The sequence below is a fragment of the Fusarium falciforme genome, chromosome 10 (genome assembly GCF_026873545.1).
Source record: "Fusarium falciforme chromosome 10, complete sequence".
Lineage (NCBI taxonomy): Eukaryota > Fungi > Ascomycota > Sordariomycetes > Hypocreales > Nectriaceae > Fusarium > Fusarium falciforme.
The window spans coordinates 1,177,509-1,195,889 of NC_070553.1; the positions used below are offsets into that span (position 1 = coordinate 1,177,509).

General features: G+C 50.5%; 8 protein-coding genes across 8 annotated transcripts; 2 read left to right on the forward strand and 6 right to left on the reverse strand.

Moving 5' to 3' along the window:
• Nucleotides 1-18: 18 nt before the first annotated feature.
• Nucleotides 19-1,676, reverse strand: NCS54_01226500 (Hypothetical protein; the record flags this gene model as incomplete). Its single annotated transcript, XM_053157506.1, has 4 exons — nucleotides 19-161; nucleotides 215-1,462; nucleotides 1,515-1,602; nucleotides 1,659-1,676. 4 exons carry the CDS (start codon nucleotides 1,674-1,676, stop codon nucleotides 19-21), a joined length of 1,497 nt encoding a protein of 498 aa, XP_053013481.1.
• Nucleotides 1,677-2,262: 586 nt separating this feature from the next.
• Nucleotides 2,263-3,423, forward strand: NCS54_01226600 (Homoserine dehydrogenase; the record flags this gene model as incomplete). The annotated part of the gene is made up of 2 exons (XM_053157507.1): nucleotides 2,263-2,302; nucleotides 2,363-3,423. 2 exons carry the CDS (start codon nucleotides 2,263-2,265, stop codon nucleotides 3,421-3,423), a joined length of 1,101 nt encoding a protein of 366 aa, XP_053013482.1.
• A 293-nt stretch (nucleotides 3,424-3,716) lies between these two features.
• On the reverse strand, nucleotides 3,717-5,016 carry NCS54_01226700 (Hypothetical protein; the record flags this gene model as incomplete). The annotated part of the gene is made up of 2 exons (XM_053157508.1): nucleotides 3,717-4,751; nucleotides 4,801-5,016. 2 exons carry the CDS (start codon nucleotides 5,014-5,016, stop codon nucleotides 3,717-3,719), a joined length of 1,251 nt encoding a protein of 416 aa, XP_053013483.1.
• An 807-nt stretch (nucleotides 5,017-5,823) lies between these two features.
• Nucleotides 5,824-6,951, reverse strand: NCS54_01226800 (LDB19 domain-containing protein; the record flags this gene model as incomplete). Its single annotated transcript, XM_053157509.1, has 1 exon — nucleotides 5,824-6,951. One exon carries the CDS (start codon nucleotides 6,949-6,951, stop codon nucleotides 5,824-5,826), a length of 1,128 nt encoding a protein of 375 aa, XP_053013484.1.
• A 623-nt stretch (nucleotides 6,952-7,574) lies between these two features.
• On the reverse strand, nucleotides 7,575-10,612 carry NCS54_01226900 (Hypothetical protein; the record flags this gene model as incomplete). The annotated part of the gene is made up of 8 exons (XM_053157510.1): nucleotides 7,575-7,748; nucleotides 7,799-8,462; nucleotides 8,513-8,624; nucleotides 8,672-8,931; nucleotides 8,991-9,350; nucleotides 9,502-10,385; nucleotides 10,436-10,493; nucleotides 10,605-10,612. 8 exons carry the CDS (start codon nucleotides 10,610-10,612, stop codon nucleotides 7,575-7,577), a joined length of 2,520 nt encoding a protein of 839 aa, XP_053013485.1.
• A 2,279-nt stretch (nucleotides 10,613-12,891) lies between these two features.
• On the reverse strand, nucleotides 12,892-13,500 carry NCS54_01227000 (Hypothetical protein; the record flags this gene model as incomplete). Its single annotated transcript, XM_053157511.1, has 1 exon — nucleotides 12,892-13,500. One exon carries the CDS (start codon nucleotides 13,498-13,500, stop codon nucleotides 12,892-12,894), a length of 609 nt encoding a protein of 202 aa, XP_053013486.1.
• Nucleotides 13,501-14,440: 940 nt separating this feature from the next.
• NCS54_01227100 (Hypothetical protein) lies at nucleotides 14,441-15,838 on the forward strand (the record flags this gene model as incomplete). Its single annotated transcript, XM_053157512.1, has 1 exon — nucleotides 14,441-15,838. One exon carries the CDS (start codon nucleotides 14,441-14,443, stop codon nucleotides 15,836-15,838), a length of 1,398 nt encoding a protein of 465 aa, XP_053013487.1.
• Nucleotides 15,839-16,213: 375 nt separating this feature from the next.
• Nucleotides 16,214-17,538, reverse strand: NCS54_01227200 (Hypothetical protein; the record flags this gene model as incomplete). Its single annotated transcript, XM_053157513.1, has 4 exons — nucleotides 16,214-16,603; nucleotides 16,714-16,740; nucleotides 16,806-16,988; nucleotides 17,041-17,538. The coding sequence occupies 4 exons, from the start codon at nucleotides 17,536-17,538 to the stop codon at nucleotides 16,214-16,216; spliced, it is 1,098 nt and encodes a 365-aa protein (XP_053013488.1).
• Nucleotides 17,539-18,381: the final 843 nt, after the last annotated feature.

Genomic DNA, 18,381 nt, shown 5'->3' on the forward strand with positions numbered 1-18,381 from the left:
ACGCTTCCTCATGCTTGGTCAAGGTGTGGGAGCACCATCGACTGTGAGAGTCCCCGTCTTGGAGATGAGATACTCTTCAATGGCAACATCCTTCCCGGCCTCCTTGCCATAGCCCGAAGACTTGATACCGCCGAAAGGAGACTCGGCGCATGATGCGTTTCCTTGAAATCTGTCAGTTCTAATATCTCTTTTAGTCGCATGACGAGATGCTTACCGGTATTCATTCCAATCATACCAGCCTCAAGGCTCTCGAGAAGCCTCCATGTACGACTGACATCCTTGGTGTAAAAGTACGAAGCTAGGCCCATAGATGTGTTGTTGGCCAACTCCACAGCTTCCTCCTCCATCTCGAACTTGTAGATACCCAGTAGAGGACCAAATATCTCCTCTTGCGTAGTCAACATGTCAGGCGTCATTCCCGAGATGATGGTAGGCTCAAAGAAGTAGCCATTCTTTAACCCAGACGGTCTCTTTCCGCCACATAGGATCTTGCCTCCCTTGCTAACGGCATCGGATACATGCTTCTCGACCTTTTCAACTTGTCGGCCTGTTGTCAGGGGACCCATGGTCGTCCCTGTCTCGGCGCCATGGCCCACTTTGAGCTTTTGCGTGGCCTCCAACATCTTTTGGGTAAACTTGTCGTACACGCCACTTTGCACGTAAACTCGGTTGGCGTGCGTGCAAGCCTGGCCAGCTGTGCGCCACTTGAGGATCATAAGTGCGGCAACAGCTTGGTCTAGGTCACCGTCGTCAAAGATGAGGAACGGGCAGTTGCCGCCAAGTTCCATGGTGACCTTCTTCAGGCCCTCGGCGCAATGCTTGGCGACAATGCTTCCGACGATGGTGCTTCCTGTGAAGGTGACCTTTCGCACCAACGGATGCTTGCAGAGCCTTTCGCTGACCGATGGTGTGTTGGTGTTGTCTGTCGATATGACGTTGAGCACACCGGCGGGCAGTCCAGCTCGGAGAGCCAGATCAGCGAGGGCCATGACGCTGAAGGGACTCTCGGGAGAAGGCTTGACAACCATGGTGCAGCCGGCAGCCAGAGCCGCAGCGACTTTGCGGATAATCATAGCAACCGGAAAGTTCCAAGGCACAAGAGCGACGCTCACACCAATGGGTTGCTTAATAACAAACGTCCGCCGGTTAGACACAGAAGGCAGGGCAATCGTCCCGCGAACACGCTCAGCTTCGCCTGCAAACCACCAAGCGAAACCAAGTGCGTAATCAACTTCACCTACGGCCTCGGCCATGGGCTTTCCCGTCTCGTAGACGACAATCTTGGCAATGTCCTCGCGGGCGTTGGTGATAAGCTCGTGCCATTTGAGGAGGATCTTGGCACGTTCGCGGGGGTTGGTGTAGCGGAAGCTGTTGAAGGCACTCTGAGATGACTCGATGTATTGGTCGACGTCTTCGACTTGATTGGTGGGCGAGGTGGCCCAGATCTTGCCAGAGCCGGGATCTACACATATTAGAAAATATCAGTATTTTAGATTAAAATTTTGAAAACTAACCCTCGACGTCGAAACGCTTGCCGGCCTGGGCCTGCACCCATTTGCCGTTCAGCAGGGAGGCCTCGTGGAGGAGTGAGGGGTCGTTTAACTTGGAGATTGGTTAGTGAGGGGTGTATCTCATGGATGAGGGGGAGGGGCCAGTACTATGAAGGGGAGAGACATTGTGCCTTGTTGTGTAAGTAGATTGGCGGAAGAGTGTGTGATTCTTGTCCGCCAACCGACATGATGGGGGTGAGATGCAGGGGTTTATATGCCAGTTCTTCTGGCTGGATATGTTGATGTTTAAATTGAATTCTGTATTACATCTTGAATCTTGACAAATCTCTCCACGGATGTTCCACCCGTTAGCGGCAACGTAGTTGTTGCTGCCGCGGAGAGTGCCTTGTCAGCATCTGATTAGGTCAACGAACTCGTGAATCGTTTCGGCCTCTACACCTTCTATAGCCGGAGTACTGACGAAGGGGAACTGTAGTAATATAATCTTTTGCTATCGCGTTTTAAGTGAAAAGCTTCAAGTTAATCATGATCTGGTTATGTTACGCCGCCCACGAGGACGACGCGTCGCACTGACAAGCCGAATCCGTTCCGAGACCGTTGGCACCCGATTTGAGATTTGGAGATTCCAAGAGCATGGCTTTTCCCATGTTTAAAAGACAAGGAACCTCCTGTTATTTCAGATCTGCAGCTGAGCTCGAGACTCACGGCCTATCACAAGAAGACTTCAGTCATCCGCCCTCAGCCTCCCAACATGACAGCGTCCACCCCTGAGGTTTCCATTGCCGTGATCGGTGAGTAGATACCTTCAAGGGCTACCATTGCCTAGGATTAGCCACTGACTCTTGGAATAGGCGCTGGCGGCGTTGGATCCGTCTTCCTCCAGCAACTGGCCTGGGTGGCCAAGAACAAGACCTCGCACCGTCTGAGACTCGTCTATGTCGCCATCATCGACAAGGCTCTCTACCACGTTGATTATGCAGCCATCGACATTGCCTCCGCTGTCTCAACGCTCGAAGCAAAGGGCGGACCACTACCTACAATCTCCCAAACCATCGAATATCTGGCTGGCGCACCTGGAAAGGTTATTGTTGTCGATAACACAAGCAGCCAGGCAGTTGCCGAGGCATATCCTTCATTTCTTTCCAGGGGATTCAGCGTCGTCACACCCAACAAGAAGGCTTTCTCTGGGAGCTGGAAGCTGTGGCAAGACATCTTTGTTACTGAGGGCACTTCTGGTTCCATGGTGTACCACGAGTGCTCGGTTGGCGCCGCTTTGCCGATTATCTCGACATTGAAGGAGCTCATCGCGACCGGCGATGAGATCACTCGCATCGAGGGTGTGTTTAGCGGCACAATGTCATATCTGTTTAACAATTTTGCCCCTACCCAGGGAACCGGTGGGAAGTGGTCAGATGAGGTCAAAAAGGCGAAGCAGTTGGGGTATACCGAGCCTGATCCTCGTGATGACCTCAACGGCCTCGATGTCGCTCGCAAGATCACCATCCTCGCTCGGTTAGCAGGTCTTCCCATCAAGTCCGCAACAGCTTTCCCTGTCCAGAGCCTCATTCCCAAAGAGCTAGAGAGTGTCAAGAGCGGCGACGAATTCCTTCAAAGACTCCCCGAGTTTGACGCACAGATGAACCAGCATAAGGAAGCTGCCGAAAAGGCCGGCAAGGTAGTGCGGTTTATCGGTTCTGTGGACGTTGTGACGAAGCAGCTCAAGGTTGGCCTTGAGGCTTTTGACAAGTCGCATCCCATTGCTTCACTTAAGGGAAGTGACAACATCATCAGCTTCTATACTAAGCGATATGGAGAACTGCCCTTGATTGTTCAAGGTGCTGGAGCCGGTGGACCTGTTACGGCTATGGGTGTGTTGGGTGATCTCCTCAAGGTGCTTACAAGGATAGCGTAGAGTAGAAGACGAATAGAATACGCCGTTTGATCATCAAGTTTGGACGTTTTGCTTCAATATTGAGATAATTGCTTAATTTTAATCATCTAGAATAGAGATGGTAATTGACCATGTTCGTTGTCCTTTTGTTTCCAACGTCTGTAGATGACGAAATACTCCCACCGCGATGAGCCTACTTAGTTTGCAAGACTTCACACAAGCACAGCCTGGTCGTTCGATGTATTGGCAGAGACAATGAAGTTGAGGAACGGTATGATGGGCCTTAAAAATGAATGTAATATTCATGATCTAACTTAGGAATCCTCCTTCAGAAGCGCTTCAAACGCTTGTGTAAAGTCCGCCTTCATATCCTCAAGGTCCTCAACACCGACACTAACACGAATTACAAGGGGATCCTCACACTTGTCGCTCATGGAGCGCCACTCGACCAAGCTCTCAACTCCTCCCAAGCTTGCGGCGTGCTGGAAGATGTACAGTTTGCTGGCCAACCGCTTAGCATACTCTCTCTTCTTGAGCCACATGCTGAACACGGGTCCGTAGCCTCCAGGCATCTGCTTCTGTAGCCAGCCGTCCTCTAGGGCGTCCTTTTGGATTGAGGCATGCGAAACCTTTAGAGCTGTTCTTCCAATGACCGAGGTTGGATCCTGGATACCATTATGGAGCCATGCGACGAGGGCTTCGGTCGTCTTTGCTTGCCGCGTCACACGTAGATGGAGGGTACGCAGGGATCGGATACCCAACCATCCCTCAAAGCTGCCCATGACACTTCCCAAGACCAGGCGCTCCTCGCGTAATTTCTCCTCCCATCCATTCTTGACACGATCGGGGTGGACGATAACGATGCCGCAGAGCATATCTGAGTGACCCCCGATATACTTGGTTCCGCTGTGCATCACCATGTCTGCACCAAACTGTAGAGGGTCTTGCAGAGGAGGGGGACCAAAAGTCGAGTCAACAGTGAGGATAGCTCCAACGGCACGAGCCCTCTCCTTATAATAAGCCAGGTTGCGGGCCTCTCCAGTCGGATTGAGCGGCGTCTCAACGTGGAGCATATCGCCCGGGCCCATCTGATCGATATCGTCGAGGGTCAACTTTTTCAAGCCGTTAAGCTTGGTAATGACGTCGATCACTCCGTGAACACCGTGATATCCCTCTGTGAGAAAGATTTTTTTCGGGTTCACCAAGACTAGCATGGCGTGGAAGGCTGAGAGACCAGAAGAGTATGAGACAACGCTGGTGCCGAAAAGGGTTTTGAGGACGATCTCGAAGCGGCTGGAGTTGGGCGCCGTGTAACGGGAGTAGACGTGCGAGTCGAACGGAGCATTAGGCTATCAATGGTCAGCATGGTTAACGGGTGGTGATGGCTGGGGTACGGACATCGTCATTCTCCATCTCAACCAAGTCATCCGGATCTCGGGCGTATCGGTAGTTCACAGCCGGGTGCATCGCTGGAGCGATGGCCCGATGGGAGCTAACAAAGTCATCGGCATGAACAGCCTGAGTGCTGAAGTGAAACTTGGGTAGGGCCTGATTCAAGGCCTCTGCCGTCAGCACAAAGTTGCCAGACTTTTTGGGGGCTTCGTTGGACGCCATTTTTCTCGGTGAATGGTTGGTAAAGCAGTTAGGGCTGGAGATGGCCGGGACAATGGACCAAATCCATTCTATATAAGCCCCTCGCCGATTTATACGCGATTCAGACATTATCATGATGCGGGGAATTATTGGTGAGGGGCACATGTCGAGAGCTGGGGTAGTCCCTCATCGGAAGCGCCCTATGTCGAACAGGGCACTTTTTAGTCGACAAGTGTCAAGAGAAGGGCGCTGCGCGTTATGTAACAAGAATGTTCCATACGCGCGGTCTTGTCACGAAAGAACTTTGTTGACGCTCTATGTAATATACGTATTATTTAATTGAGGTCTATCTTGCGATGATATGTGCGAGAATAGTGCGAGGCCAAGGTCAGATGCAAAGTTCATCACAGTTGTGACCAACTTCCTCTCTTAGGCACTCGATTTCCGCGCATCACCTAAGCATCGATTACGTCTTCTAACAAGAAAAAGATCACTTCTACACAAGCATCGATTCACCCATGATCCAACTTTCATCGTTACCTGGGGGTTGTCAGACACATTGGGAGCAAGGCAGTCAGTGCCGTCCTTACCTGTCTGAATCCCCGCAACGTAGAGATCAAAGTGAGCAATGAAGGGATGGTAAAGTGGAAATGAGGTCAATTCAATTAGTATTTCAGGTAATTCTTGCGGCTTGGTCGTCAGGCTGAGGCTGCGCACATGCTGACTAGTTTCACGACTAAAAAGGTTCCCACGCGAAACAATCTCTAGAAGGCTTTTCTCTTCTCTTTTAGTCCCACCCACCACTCTGTCGGTAGGAAAGATTACTTCTCAATAGCTGACATCAGCATACTCGGGTGGACTATCGTCCGAGTTACCGTATGCAGGCGGGACACTCGTCTCAACGAGCTCCGTCAAAACAACAGGCCGTGTCATGCGCAGTGTAGTCTCAGCCCTTGGTGGAGACGTCATCCAGGGCGACTCTGGCAGCACAAAATGCTTTTCCAGGTGAAGTTCGACGAGGAGAGCGTGTGTAATCTGTGGACCAGCACTCTCCTCACATGCATAGATAGTCTCGGAGCCAACCCGGTTGAGACTGTAGTCGAAACTGAAGGTGATGTGAGGCTGGGATTCATTCGCGTGTTCTTCCCACCCGTGGCGGAGACTCCTTTTCCCAAGTAGTCGGGTTTCCGACTGTTGACTTGCGTCGTTACTGGTGCCCTGACTAGTCGCTGAGGCTGTCGGATGACGAGGACAGGTGGGGAGAGCAACGGAAACAGACTCTTCAAGTTTCCAAGTAACCTTGTGAAGTTTCCACACCTCAAGTCCAATTGCAAGGGCTGAGGTGATGTTATCGATGCGAACTGAGACCGAGTTTGTTCCAGCGGGACGAATGACTCTGTTGAGACACAATGTGGCTGTCATGTTGGTGGAGTTGAAGTTGTAGGTATGGAATTGTTTGTTTGACTCGGCTTCAAGTATCCGCTCAACCTTGAGTATCTTTTTTGAGATGGTGAGTTCTTGTTCTGTGCAAATAGCGTTGGCGTATACTTCGTATTCTACTGTTGCAAGGGGCGTATCCATGGAGATGGGAAGGTGGCTTGGGATGATGAAGGACATGTCGAAGTCATGTTGCCCTTTAGGTAGTGGTGTCAAGGTGGATATAACACTCTGTTGGGATATTTGGATCAAGTCCTGGGTGCAGTTGGCACAATTCTTTTTCCGAGGACGTTTGTACCGCACATGAAGTTGTAGTGTAACAACAAGGCTTTCAACTTGTATGGTTTCTTCCGCGTTGAATAACAGTCGCCCCGAGACGTAGGCATCGCTGGTGCTGTTGAAATATCCGTGGAGAATAGCCGTAGGAGTTTCGAGTTCGATTTTCAAATTGGTTCGCCGACTCGGGGTTTGGTTCGGCTGCCGTGTTGAGAGCAGCCGCCGAGGGCTCCAGGGAGACATTGTGATGAGGGCAGGGCTGAGGATCTGTGATTGATGCCGAGACATCCGAATTGAGCCACGAGCTCAATTTTAACATGAAGTTAATGAGTCTTCACTAAAATGATTTATAATGCATGAACGCCGATGTTGAAGAGGCGTTCCCCGTACCTGAGTCACGTTGACTCGGCGTCGGTGACAGTCGCCGAAGGCCGCAGCAACCTATTGACCAGCTTACCGCATTCAAATCCACTGCATCTGTCAGAGGGCGCATTTCATCTTAAATGGGTATAGCATCAATCCTGTGGCATGCGTATTGCCCGTATACCCATTTGCGGTCTCAGGTGACTCACCTCGGACCGAGCTTGGCAGCGGTGACAAGGGTGAGTAATGAGGGCTTTAATGAGAGATTTCGGGTGAATGGACTCAATTTTGAGCCTTTTTACGGAGTCTTCGGTATGCTTCAAACACGTCACTATTAGGGTCGAATTAAAGTAGGTGGTAGGTATGTAGACTTGCGTATATCTATTGCCTTGGACGTATGTGGTAAAGACAATTTAACCCATATTGAATCAACAAAACAGAATTCACCAATCCTCCCACAGCTCAGATCTGCCTTGACAGTCCTCTTCTACACAGCCGTCTCTCTATTTCTTGGGGCCCATGCCAAGCTCCTCGATCATCTCAGGCCAGCCTGAGTCGGTCGAAAAAGGCTCAACCTCGGACTTGCAGACCGTGTTATTCTTGGGAAGCTTGCCCTCACTCCAGTAAGCCGCGGTAGCCTTGATAACACACTCAGAGCTTCGGCGGAGAATTGAATGCTGCAGACATTGTTAGCTTTTCACCGACGGGCCGTCAAGGGGTTACTTACGCCGGGGATGTCAAACTCGAGAAGCAAGCTGCCCTCAAGGGTCCCGGTGAGGTTACGCGCTGACGCCAGGGGAGTAATGGGGTCAGCAGTCTGTCCGATAACGAGCACCGGGTTCTTCGTCTTGGCCTTGAAGTCGCCCTCGTATCGTTCCTTGGCTGGGAGTTTCCACCTCGAGCATCGCATGACGACGTCTTCAATAGTGTCGGCGGCGAATCTGCTTGTATCCCACCGCTTGTTCAGTATAGGAATGATGTCGTGAATACCATCAGTCTGCCTGGTCATATCGCTGCAGCGAATACCCCAAAGAGACTCCTTGGTAATGCCGCTACTGCCCCCGCCGCCACCTTCCGACATTGCAGTTAGCGCCGCCTCAAGCAGCTCCGGGTCGCGCTTCAGCATGGCATCAAGGAGCCTCGACATTATCCGCCATGTCTCGGGCAGTTTGAGGTTAGAATATAGCAACACCTTGATCCACCTGTAGTCGATTATTGTGCCCTGGAACACGATGGGTTCGAGTCGAAGATCGTCAAAAAACTTGTATAGCTTCTTCTCGAGCTCGTTGGCGTTTAGTTTGCCAGCGAGAGGACAGATGTCCCGTGCTTCGACGCATTCTTGACAGAATCTGCTAAATGTCGCATCTGTATCTATAAGAAACTCAAAGTCACTGCGTCACATAGTCAGTCAAAGTTCTTGTGTGGTAGAAAATGTTCTTACTGGTTGATGCGCCAGTCAAAGGGATTGACAACAGCGTCAAGCATCATCTTGTCAATCTTGTCAGGAAACATGTTGGCTACCACGGCGCCAAGATAGGTGCCATAAGACATTCCTATAGGCATTTAGCACACTGTCAAGAGTTTGAAGCTGAGCGCATACCCCAGTAGCGCAGCATACCGTCCTCGTCTAAAGCATCAACGATCCGCATCATATCCCGAGCGACGAAAGATGTGCCGAGGAATTGACCGGTCTTGTTCTGTTTGAGGGCGCATGTCTCGGCAAAGATCTCACTGGAGGCCCAGTTTTGGCCTCTTGCGAGAGGAAACGCGCCAGCAACGGGTTTGGACGGGCCACTTCCGAAGTGTATCCTCTCCAAGTCTGTGGCAAAGCATGAGAAGGTGAGTGTATCTCCAGTTCCACTTTATGTCGATTTTCAGTCAGTCGCCGTAGTTTTCCATATCTCAGCATCTAATCTTACCGCGGATCAAAGCCGATAAGGTCGTATTCACCTCCAGTCAGGCCCAGCAATATCAAGGCTGCCGAGTTTGACGTGAGACTGGCGCGTGCAAGTTCTCCGGGACCTCCAAAGTTGATGAGGATGGAGCCTTTCGAAGGTTTCTTGAGCGCCTCGATCTTTGTGAGGTCGAGGGCGACTTCCTTCTTGTTGTCTGGGTCGGTGTAGTCGAGGGGGACCTTGAGCTTGACACATTGTCTGGGAAGAGTCTGGTTCTTGCTGAGGACACAATTTTTCCATTTGATCGTGTCTGCTCGGGCGTTGAGATGGTTGTCAACAGGCTTTGCCTGGGATAGCCCGAGGCAGATTGGGGCAAGAAGCTCCCTTACTTTCTTTAGGCGAGATAAAATCTTGCATTGATTTTGGACATTCAATCGCACTAATGCATATACATCTTGGTTACTCGATGACAGTCAGATGTATTGCCCTGCCCTTCATTGAAGTACTACCAGGAAATGTTGAGAATTAACTCTACTCAAGCAACTTCTTCAGTGATTCCTTCAAAGCATCTTCACCCTCATCCCAACCAGGCTCAACCTTGTCACTAAAGTTGGACCCATAGCGGTTGTTTTCATCCAGAAGCGCCACAGTTGAAAGCATCGGATATGCCTTGGAGCCGAGCCTATTCTCAACCCCGTTCGCCGTGTCCTCCTCCCAGAGCTTGAGCGCCTCTTGGTAGAGTCCCCCAATCGGCAAATCGGTGACCGACCACCCTTCAAGACCCAGGTCCTTGATGATATTGATGAGTTCGTTGGTTGAGAGGGTGTGGCTTGCAAAGTACGCAGGTCGGTTCTGGTACTTGTCCGGGTTTTGCAAGATTACAACTAGAGCCTCGCCATTCAGTGCCCGTCTGCTCATACTGCACTTTTGATCGCCAGATCCATAGCGGAAAATCTTCTTCTGCTCCTTGTTGATCCAAAAGATGCCAGTTTCAATAGTCCAGTCAAGCCATGGCCCGACGATAATAGACGTCCAAGATAGTCGACCCTCGGACTCAGCAATGATCTTTTCAAACTCGCGCTTGGCACGCAGCTTGGGTTCAAAGATGAGGAGCTCTCCAATATGAGGGTGGAAAGTGTCACCACTAAAGTCAGGAGTGATGATGTGTTTGATGCCGGCTTTGAGAGCCGAGCGGACAATCACCTCCTGATGAATGGCGGCTGCAGGATTGAAGGCCTCAACTAGAACATCCTGGTTTCTTAGAGCATCGGTAAGGGCCTCGCTGTCAGCGTAGTCGGCTATCTTTTTGGTAACATTGGCTGGGAGAACGGCTGAGCTGCCGGGACGGGTAATGCAGGTGACGTTGAAGTCAGCGTTGAGCAGGGCGGGAATGAGAACCTCTCCCAGAGATCCAGTACCCTGATTTTCGTGTCAACAAAAGATCTTGTATATCAGGTCAGAAGGCTTACACCAAGGATAGCGACGTTCTTGAGGGGTGACATGACAACGCTGTTGATGTGTGTAGGTCTATAGGGTAGGTTGGTACTTGATTCTCAGGTGATGGTGAAATAGAACTCGTTTTGAGACTTGATATGTGGGATATGGGGGCTCGTATTTATACGCCAGAGGCTAACATACTTTAACATCTTGCACCGACTCGCCCTCTTCTCGTCGAGATAGGTTTCCTTGTTGGTGGACCATGGCAATGGTCAAATCGGCGCTATTTCATGCATCGGCCGCTCCTGTCTTTTTCCACATTCACATCATTGGCTACAGGATGAACCCAGACGCCACGAGTTTGTCAGCATCAACGCCATGCACCATCCCTCATCAGCGTATGCTCCCATCTGCATTGGCCGACGCATGAAACATCCTCTTTCAATATCCGAAATTCTGCAATGACAGCTCCTGTTCAACTCGTCGAGAAAGCATCTCGTACTTGCACCCGATGTCGCGTCCGCAAACAGCGGTGCGACCGGTTGTTACCAGGATGCTCTCGATGTAGCCTGTAAGCTCCATCATCCCCATATACTTCGCGTGTTGACAAAGAGATAGGAAGCTGGTACGATGTGACTATTCCGCGACTCCAAATGGTCATTCCTGCGTGGAGTTAACGGGATCCCTTGTTGAGTTTGGGACGTGTGGCTGGGACTTGACACTTTTGGGGCAGAGCGAACTCATGAAGCTCGCCATGAACGATCCTGTTGATCGACACTGGAGCATTGGAAACAAGCCTCTTGAAAAGTTGAGCAATATCCTCTCTGAAGTCAATCTCACGTTTCCTAGTCTTGTCGAAGACTACACACGTTCAATTCATAACTGGTTCCCTATCGTCAACCTTGACCAATTACGACTCCATATCAACAACCCATCGACGCCTAGCACAGAGACATCAACGACTTTGCTATCTCTAGCTATGTTACTCGTCATCACTCCTCCGTGCGGTTATATCGAGCACTTGAGTCAGAAAAGATTGTACATGACTCTTCAGTGTCTTTGCGCGGCCTTGCAATCCCGAAACGACATCGGAGTTCCTCTTGTTGAAGCAAAATCTCTCATGACACTCTACGAGTGCGGTCATGGGATGACAAGACAAGCATATTTGACCATGAGCTCGACAGTGGCCATGATAAGTCTACTTGGTACTGATGCGGAGGGCTCGGAGGGACAAATACACTTGGAGGTGTGTTTGATGATACTTGATCGGTAGGCGAATTACACCCTTGAATATGATTCACGTACTTGGGTTGACCGAGTAGATTAATCGTGCTTTCATCTATCCACGACACCTTGCCCCCGCTTTGTCCGACATCCAGCACCTTGAGTACTCGAGCTCGTGCGTATCTCAACTCTCCCATCATGGAGTCTTTGCCACTTGACCCAATCTCCCAAAGAGTCCGCTCAATGAGACAGGTGGTGTTGCTCGCTGGAAGAGCCCTAGAGTATTTACGAGGCTCTAAGTTGGGAATTGGGACCAAAGACGACTATGATTCAATTGACAGTGACCTTGAAAGTATGCTGGATTATCTGCTCTCCCACAACGACAGTTATTCCGGATCATACTGCGACCCTACGACTATGGCACTCTGGTAAGATGCACTGATCTCAATTTAGAGATGGGCTTATTTACACTGATCCCTATCTAGCTGCCTTTTCATCATCCGCCAAGAGCGCGTGAGAGAACTAAAGACTCAACCTGGTTCCAAAGCGGACCTAGCTCTGCAGGCCTGCCGTCGCATGGCCTGGGACACATGCAGAGAATCCCTTGAAAGTAACAAGGGCGCTGATGTCAATTCACTGTCCTTGATTAGTATTTTTTGCGTGTTTCACTGTGTATCCGTACTGGTAAACGATACGGGAAGCGCCCCTGCCTCCGACGAGATTGCTCAGCTTGCCCCAACACTACGCATGTTTGCTCAGAGATGGACGGTAGGATGTATGTCAGTCCATTGAGATGAAAGAAAATCAAGCTAAATGTGGCAGACAAGTACTTGGGGAAGTTTGCCGTTGGGATCTAGTTCTATAATGCGCAGGCTCGCGCTGAACTCAGGCTGCGTACTTCAAAGAAAGTCGAGAGATCACCTGTGATGCTACTGCGTTGCAAGAATAAAATATATCTGCATCTAGCTTCCTGGCAGTATTTCAAGAATAGTAAGGAATAATCAGTTGGAGAATGGCAGTAAATGTCCACCAAATTCGTGTAACTACTGAGTCCTGGCACCAACCTAAAAAACAAGGCGCACTTTCAGTTTATCGCCCCCTACAATGTCGTCTTTCCTCTCTAGTAGCTCTGGAAGATCCCAAGTCACGTTGATATATCGTCCATTGAGCCAGGGCTGCCTCTCAGATGTCAGAAAGACAACCGAGTCAGCACTCAATTGAGGCGTCTCGACGAAAACTAACACAGCGTTCTCCGCGTCAACGCTTATGTCTGGGTAGAACCGCAATGCATACTCAACCCACCATGTTTTATTTCGAGATCAACTTCTTCTGGTCCTCCAACCATGTCGGTCGGGACGTTGCCGGGGTGGATCGAGTAGACTACGAGTCCGTCATCGCCATGCTTGGCCGCGAGGAACTCTGTGAGGCGGAGGACGCCCAACTTGGACATCTCGTACCCGCTAAAGCCGGGTAGCACTATGTGGGCTCCAACACTGCTGACAGTTACAATAGTCTTCTCACCCCCCGCGAACATCAGTGGCAAGAAGGCACTCGCCAGCAGGTAGGGCCCCATGACATTGACGATCCAGTTCCTCGCCCAATCTTCAGGGCTACTGTCAATTATCCTACCCTTGGTCAACACCCCAGCGTTGATGATCATGATATCCAGATAGCCAAACCCAGCCCGTACCACATCGACGGCGCTGGCGATGCTCACTTGGTCAGCCACCTCCATCTGAATAGGCAGGATGGAGGGCTTAGGAATCGGAAGATCAGCAGTGGCAGCCAACATCTCTCGGCATGTTTCAGAGGGCATCGAACTTGCTGCTATGGCAATTTTGCTGGCACCTGACTTGGCAAAGGACACGCTCATGGCCCGTCCTATGCCCCTGGATGCCCTTACAATCAAGACGGCTCTCCCGCCAAGATTAAATTGCACTGGATCGACGGCTCGATAGATATCGTTATGGACGGTTGGAGTAACGTCGTAGAGGTATTAGCGGGACCACTGCCTTCCTACCGAGAATTGTAAGCACCTTGAGCCAAAGCCAACCATGACACCCCCCCTTGGTGGCGGCCAAGTCGGCCAGGATCGGCCATCTGGGGGAGTTGGCCGAAACCGCCGAAACCTCCCCTTAGTATCCATTTTTGCTGTGTGGACAGAGCAATTCCCGATAACCGCCCATCGCTCTGAGGGATTCCAAGGGCATAATTAAACAGGTTCGGGGGCAGTCCAATGGTAATCATGTTCCTCTGTATCATGCGAGGAGACGAGTCATACATCCTCCGCACCAAAGCAACCAATACCTAGACAATGCCTGAATACAACTCGACGCCGGAGCTCATTGCCAATCTCAAGGACAAGGTAGTTGTGCTTACTGGTATGGCACCCCTGGCACATATCTGACCTGGGCTAACTGTCTTGTGAAAGTCATCCGATAAATCCAGGCGCCAGTAACAGGCTATGTTCAGATGTTAACCTTGTTGAGAAATTCATAGTTCTCCAACTTGTACTAAGCAGAAATTTAGAACGCTATTCTTTTTCTCTTTTTGCATCCTTAATCGTCCTGAGCAATTTTGAGCGTTACTCCTCGCTCTAGGGCATCTGCCAACGGTTGAAATGTCGATCTTGGGCCTTTGATTGGCCAACATTGAAGAGAGCTTATGTCATTCAGGTATCACGTGGAAACAGCCCAGAGCCAACAGACAGCCCGACGACGTCGCATCACATCTTCAGCACATGAAATCGCTCAACTCCTCAATCCTCCCATAAACAACGCCTTTGAATACGGTCAGCCTTGTATGTGCACATAATGAGTCAACCGGTCACGCCTGGGTCTGGCCGGCCTGACGAACCGGCCTCACTCGAGCGACTACCACCTGAGCTTCTCCTCCCCATCGTCAGCAGTTTACCTGGCCTCGACACGCTCTGGACCCTAATGAGGGCATCACCAAACACGTTCCGCCTTTTCAACTGCCATGCTATCGCCGTCACTGAAGGAATACTTTCCGGCCCGAATTCTATACTACCACCAAAAGTCCAAGAACTCGTTCGTGGAGTTATTCTTGCGAGATCCAAATCCCTTCCTTTCAAGAACCTGTACGAATTTCAAGTTCGTTTCATGTGTGGGTTCTTTGATCTTTTCGTAGCGAGGGACATAGAGCTCATACCTCTCGGACCTGGAACTCTATCAGTCTCAAACCCGCCAGTAACCGTGCTTCGGTCCGTTGTCGCGACAGCATACCAAGTCTCTGCTTTATCGCAAGCATGTCTGGCATCATGTTTGGAACGGTCGAGAGCGCTCAGGGTTTTGCATCCTGTCGATCCCAAGATTTGCTACACAGATGATTATGATCGTCCGGACGAGATAATTCGAGCCTTTGATCGTAAATATCCCGGTGCACCCGCCAAGACGGCTGATGCAGGGCAGCCCACCTGGGTGGAAGAGATGCGGGTCGTTCGCGCTATCTGGATCATCCAGTTGGTGGGCGAAATGCGGCGCCTCTCTGCAAACAAGGCAAACATGATCTGGCCAGATGAAGATATCGACAGCTTCAACAAAATGGATCTGATAGATCTCTTTCGTGTTTACCGCACAAACTACCAAGGAGAAGAAATCAGGTCAGCCATGGAATATCTGACGACACTTGGGGAGGTGACAAACGATGTATACCACCGTTTGCCCCGGCCGCCTGCAGCCTCGCTTGTTACGAGATGGACAACGGCCTTGATAATTCCAGAGGACACTACCTGGGTTGTGCGTGGCTATGTTAAGGACAGGGAGTTCCATCGTTTGCGCCCGGGGTCTCCTGTGCCAGCGGGTGCCAGACCAATCAAAGCTCCAAAGTACAGCGAAGACCATAGTTGGGGCAAGACCGAAACCGCTTTGAAGTACGACTCCTTTGGCGTCGACTTTTTCAGAGACCTTACAAGTAACAGAGTTGGTCCTAGAGAGTCCCCAATTACTGGTGTCAGGTTTGACTCTTTTCGTCCGCTCGGCTTTGCCTTTTGGGATCGGTGGAGAATGCACCTCTTGGGTCTAGCACCTCCTATTCACATCCGCAACGACGACTTTTACTATTTTGCGTGGAAAAGTATCTTGCCGCCGGAAGAAGTTGACAGCATCAAGAATGGACTTCGAGAGGACTGGTGGAAATCAATGGCTAGCTATAACGCTAGGCTTGCCGCGTCGCGTGCCCGGGAGAGGTAGACCTTTATACTGGCGCTAGTCACGGCTGGATCTGTTTGGACGACGCGAGTTTCTCAATATTTTGACGCCTTGTTCGAATTTCAAGTGCACATTAATTCCCAGTGTCTTCTGGCGTTGGGTGTTTGTTTCGGTGGAGTGTTCTCAGCCTGCACGAGAAGAAAGATCGGATCGTCTATAGTCTTTTTGCTTAGGGTGTAACGTACGGGTAAATTAAAAGCTGCTTGGGCTCTTGGGACCGTGTGTATTGTTTTATCTAGATAATTACTTGCATGCGGAACGGTTTGTCATTATCTAAACAATCTCAGAACTATACTCATCCCCCCAAACCGCTGTTTCATCACAACTGACACTGAATGTTGCCACTAGCCAGCCAATTCAGCCCACAGAAGAAACAGTAAACAACAACATAATCTTGGCATTCTTGGCAATGTCGTCAACGTTGGTCCCAACGACTGGATAGCCAATATTGGGGACGAATATATCAACCTTGTTGATGGTCTTGATCCCTAGGGCCTCCTTGTGAGTTAGCAGTAAAAACGCCGCTCCTGCTCCGTTGGGGCTGCTGAGAACAGCATGAAACTCATCACGGCTCTCTTCCACATCAAGAGTAAGGCGCTGGCCCCATCTGCTGATTGTCGGGAATCCGCCAAATTTGCTGATCAGGGCCTCGAAGATGAGGGATAGAGTCCTCTCATTGGTTATACGCGAGCGAACAATGTACTTGACATTCTTTGATTCGCCGCCGTGTAGTCTGCAGGCTTTGTACTATGAGTTTGTGAATACGGAGGTTAGCGGGTTGATAAAAAGGAGCGTTGAGGGTGATGCCCGGAGACAGATTTCATCAAGGAGCAAAGAGCAGAAAACCGTCAACTCACCCATTGAATCCATGCCGCGTCACTCCACTAAGACTAAGAGTTAGCTTTCGAAGGAAATGGAATAAACGGAAGGGATTGGGGGCAAGACTTACACGGCGAAGGTGGGTGACTGTGATCATGCTATTTGTCTCCCAACCCAGCATGTACTTGTCCATAACCGGTTTGACTGCAAAGTTGTTGTCCGCAATGATGACGCCCGACTTCAAAAGGTACGAGTTGGTGAAATATGCTCCGGAGGGCTGGGGGCGGCGTCGCCGAAAGTCAGTAGTGCTCATCTGTGTTGCCGTGGCTGGCCCATCAATCAGTCGGAACGCTTCAGCAACTTACAAAGCCTAGGTTTGATGGCCCGTCCCAGTCAAGAGGATCGTCAAATATTTCGACTTCCTTATTGTTCACCCAATGGAAATGATGGGTATCATCCGTGGAGATGTCAAGACTGCTAAACATTGCGTCCAAATAGTTTCGATAGTATGGAGCATTTGAGTCTGTTCCCTCTGTCCAGCCCTCATTCTCTTGCACCCCGTCGACTTCCAAGTAATCTTCAGCCTGTGCGCCATCGGGGACATCCGCAGCGTCCTCTATAGACATGGCCATCAGACAATGCAGTCTGGCTCCCTTTTCACGAGCTTTCTCATAATCATCACTTGCCCGCTTGGTGAGATTTGTGACTGCATCGTCATGGAGGTCTCTCTCTGTGAATGGGACGGCAAGGTCCTGACCAGAGTTTCGAGACGGGCCAACATAAAGAAGTAGAAGAAGGGAAAAGAGGGCAACGGAAAAGAAGGAGAGGAGTGACCTCCACGAGGACTGAGGCCCTAGACCCATCCTGTCTCAAGATGAATATCCAAGGACTTGTTTGTGTAGGATGGAGAGGAAAGACAGCAGAGCAGCTGGTATACCTTTTGACGTGGGTAAAACCCCCAAGTTGTCCGATATTAATGGGTAAACCATGCGAGCAGCCGAGTTGCAGTGCTATTTCTCAACCCCATTGCTGGGGTCGAGCCCCCCAGTGAAAAAAAAGAGGGCCTAGACAACCATGATGTGATGACCGGGGGCCCTGACCACGCGCTATGCATGTTGCCCCGATTGGCCATAGGCTAGACTAGAAAAAAAGTCCCCTGAACAGCCCGCCTCGTTGGATCACAGAAGACGGATGTTGCCGGCCGTTGGATGTCATCTGAGCGCATGCTACTACGTAGCATGCTTAATGGATGGGACCAGCAGGGTGGTATCATCCTTCAGAATGTTAGAACCAACAACACCCTTCAACGAACCAACCAACACCAAGCGCAGTACATATAAGACTAGGGATCTAAGTCCGGACGAGCCGAGTGATCCTATCGCATGACCTGTTCTCGAGGCTGATTTAGCCCATTGGATCCTTTCGGGGCCGAAAGTTCATCGGGCATGATGTTGGGGGCAAGATATGGAGTTTCGGCAGTTTTCGAATTCCGCTCTTTTCTCACAATTCCGATCTGCAGTACGGTATTTTCCCTGCCCTTGCCTAAGCGCGTGCGTCTATGAAAGAAAGATCTGACAGTGATGCCGCGGCTATGAATACTTATTTCTCACCTCTTGAGAACATCTACTTTCATGGAACTACTGGCCTTGATGCCTTGTGTTTTGGTAAAGTTTAGCTACACAGAACGATCATAACTGCTTCATACG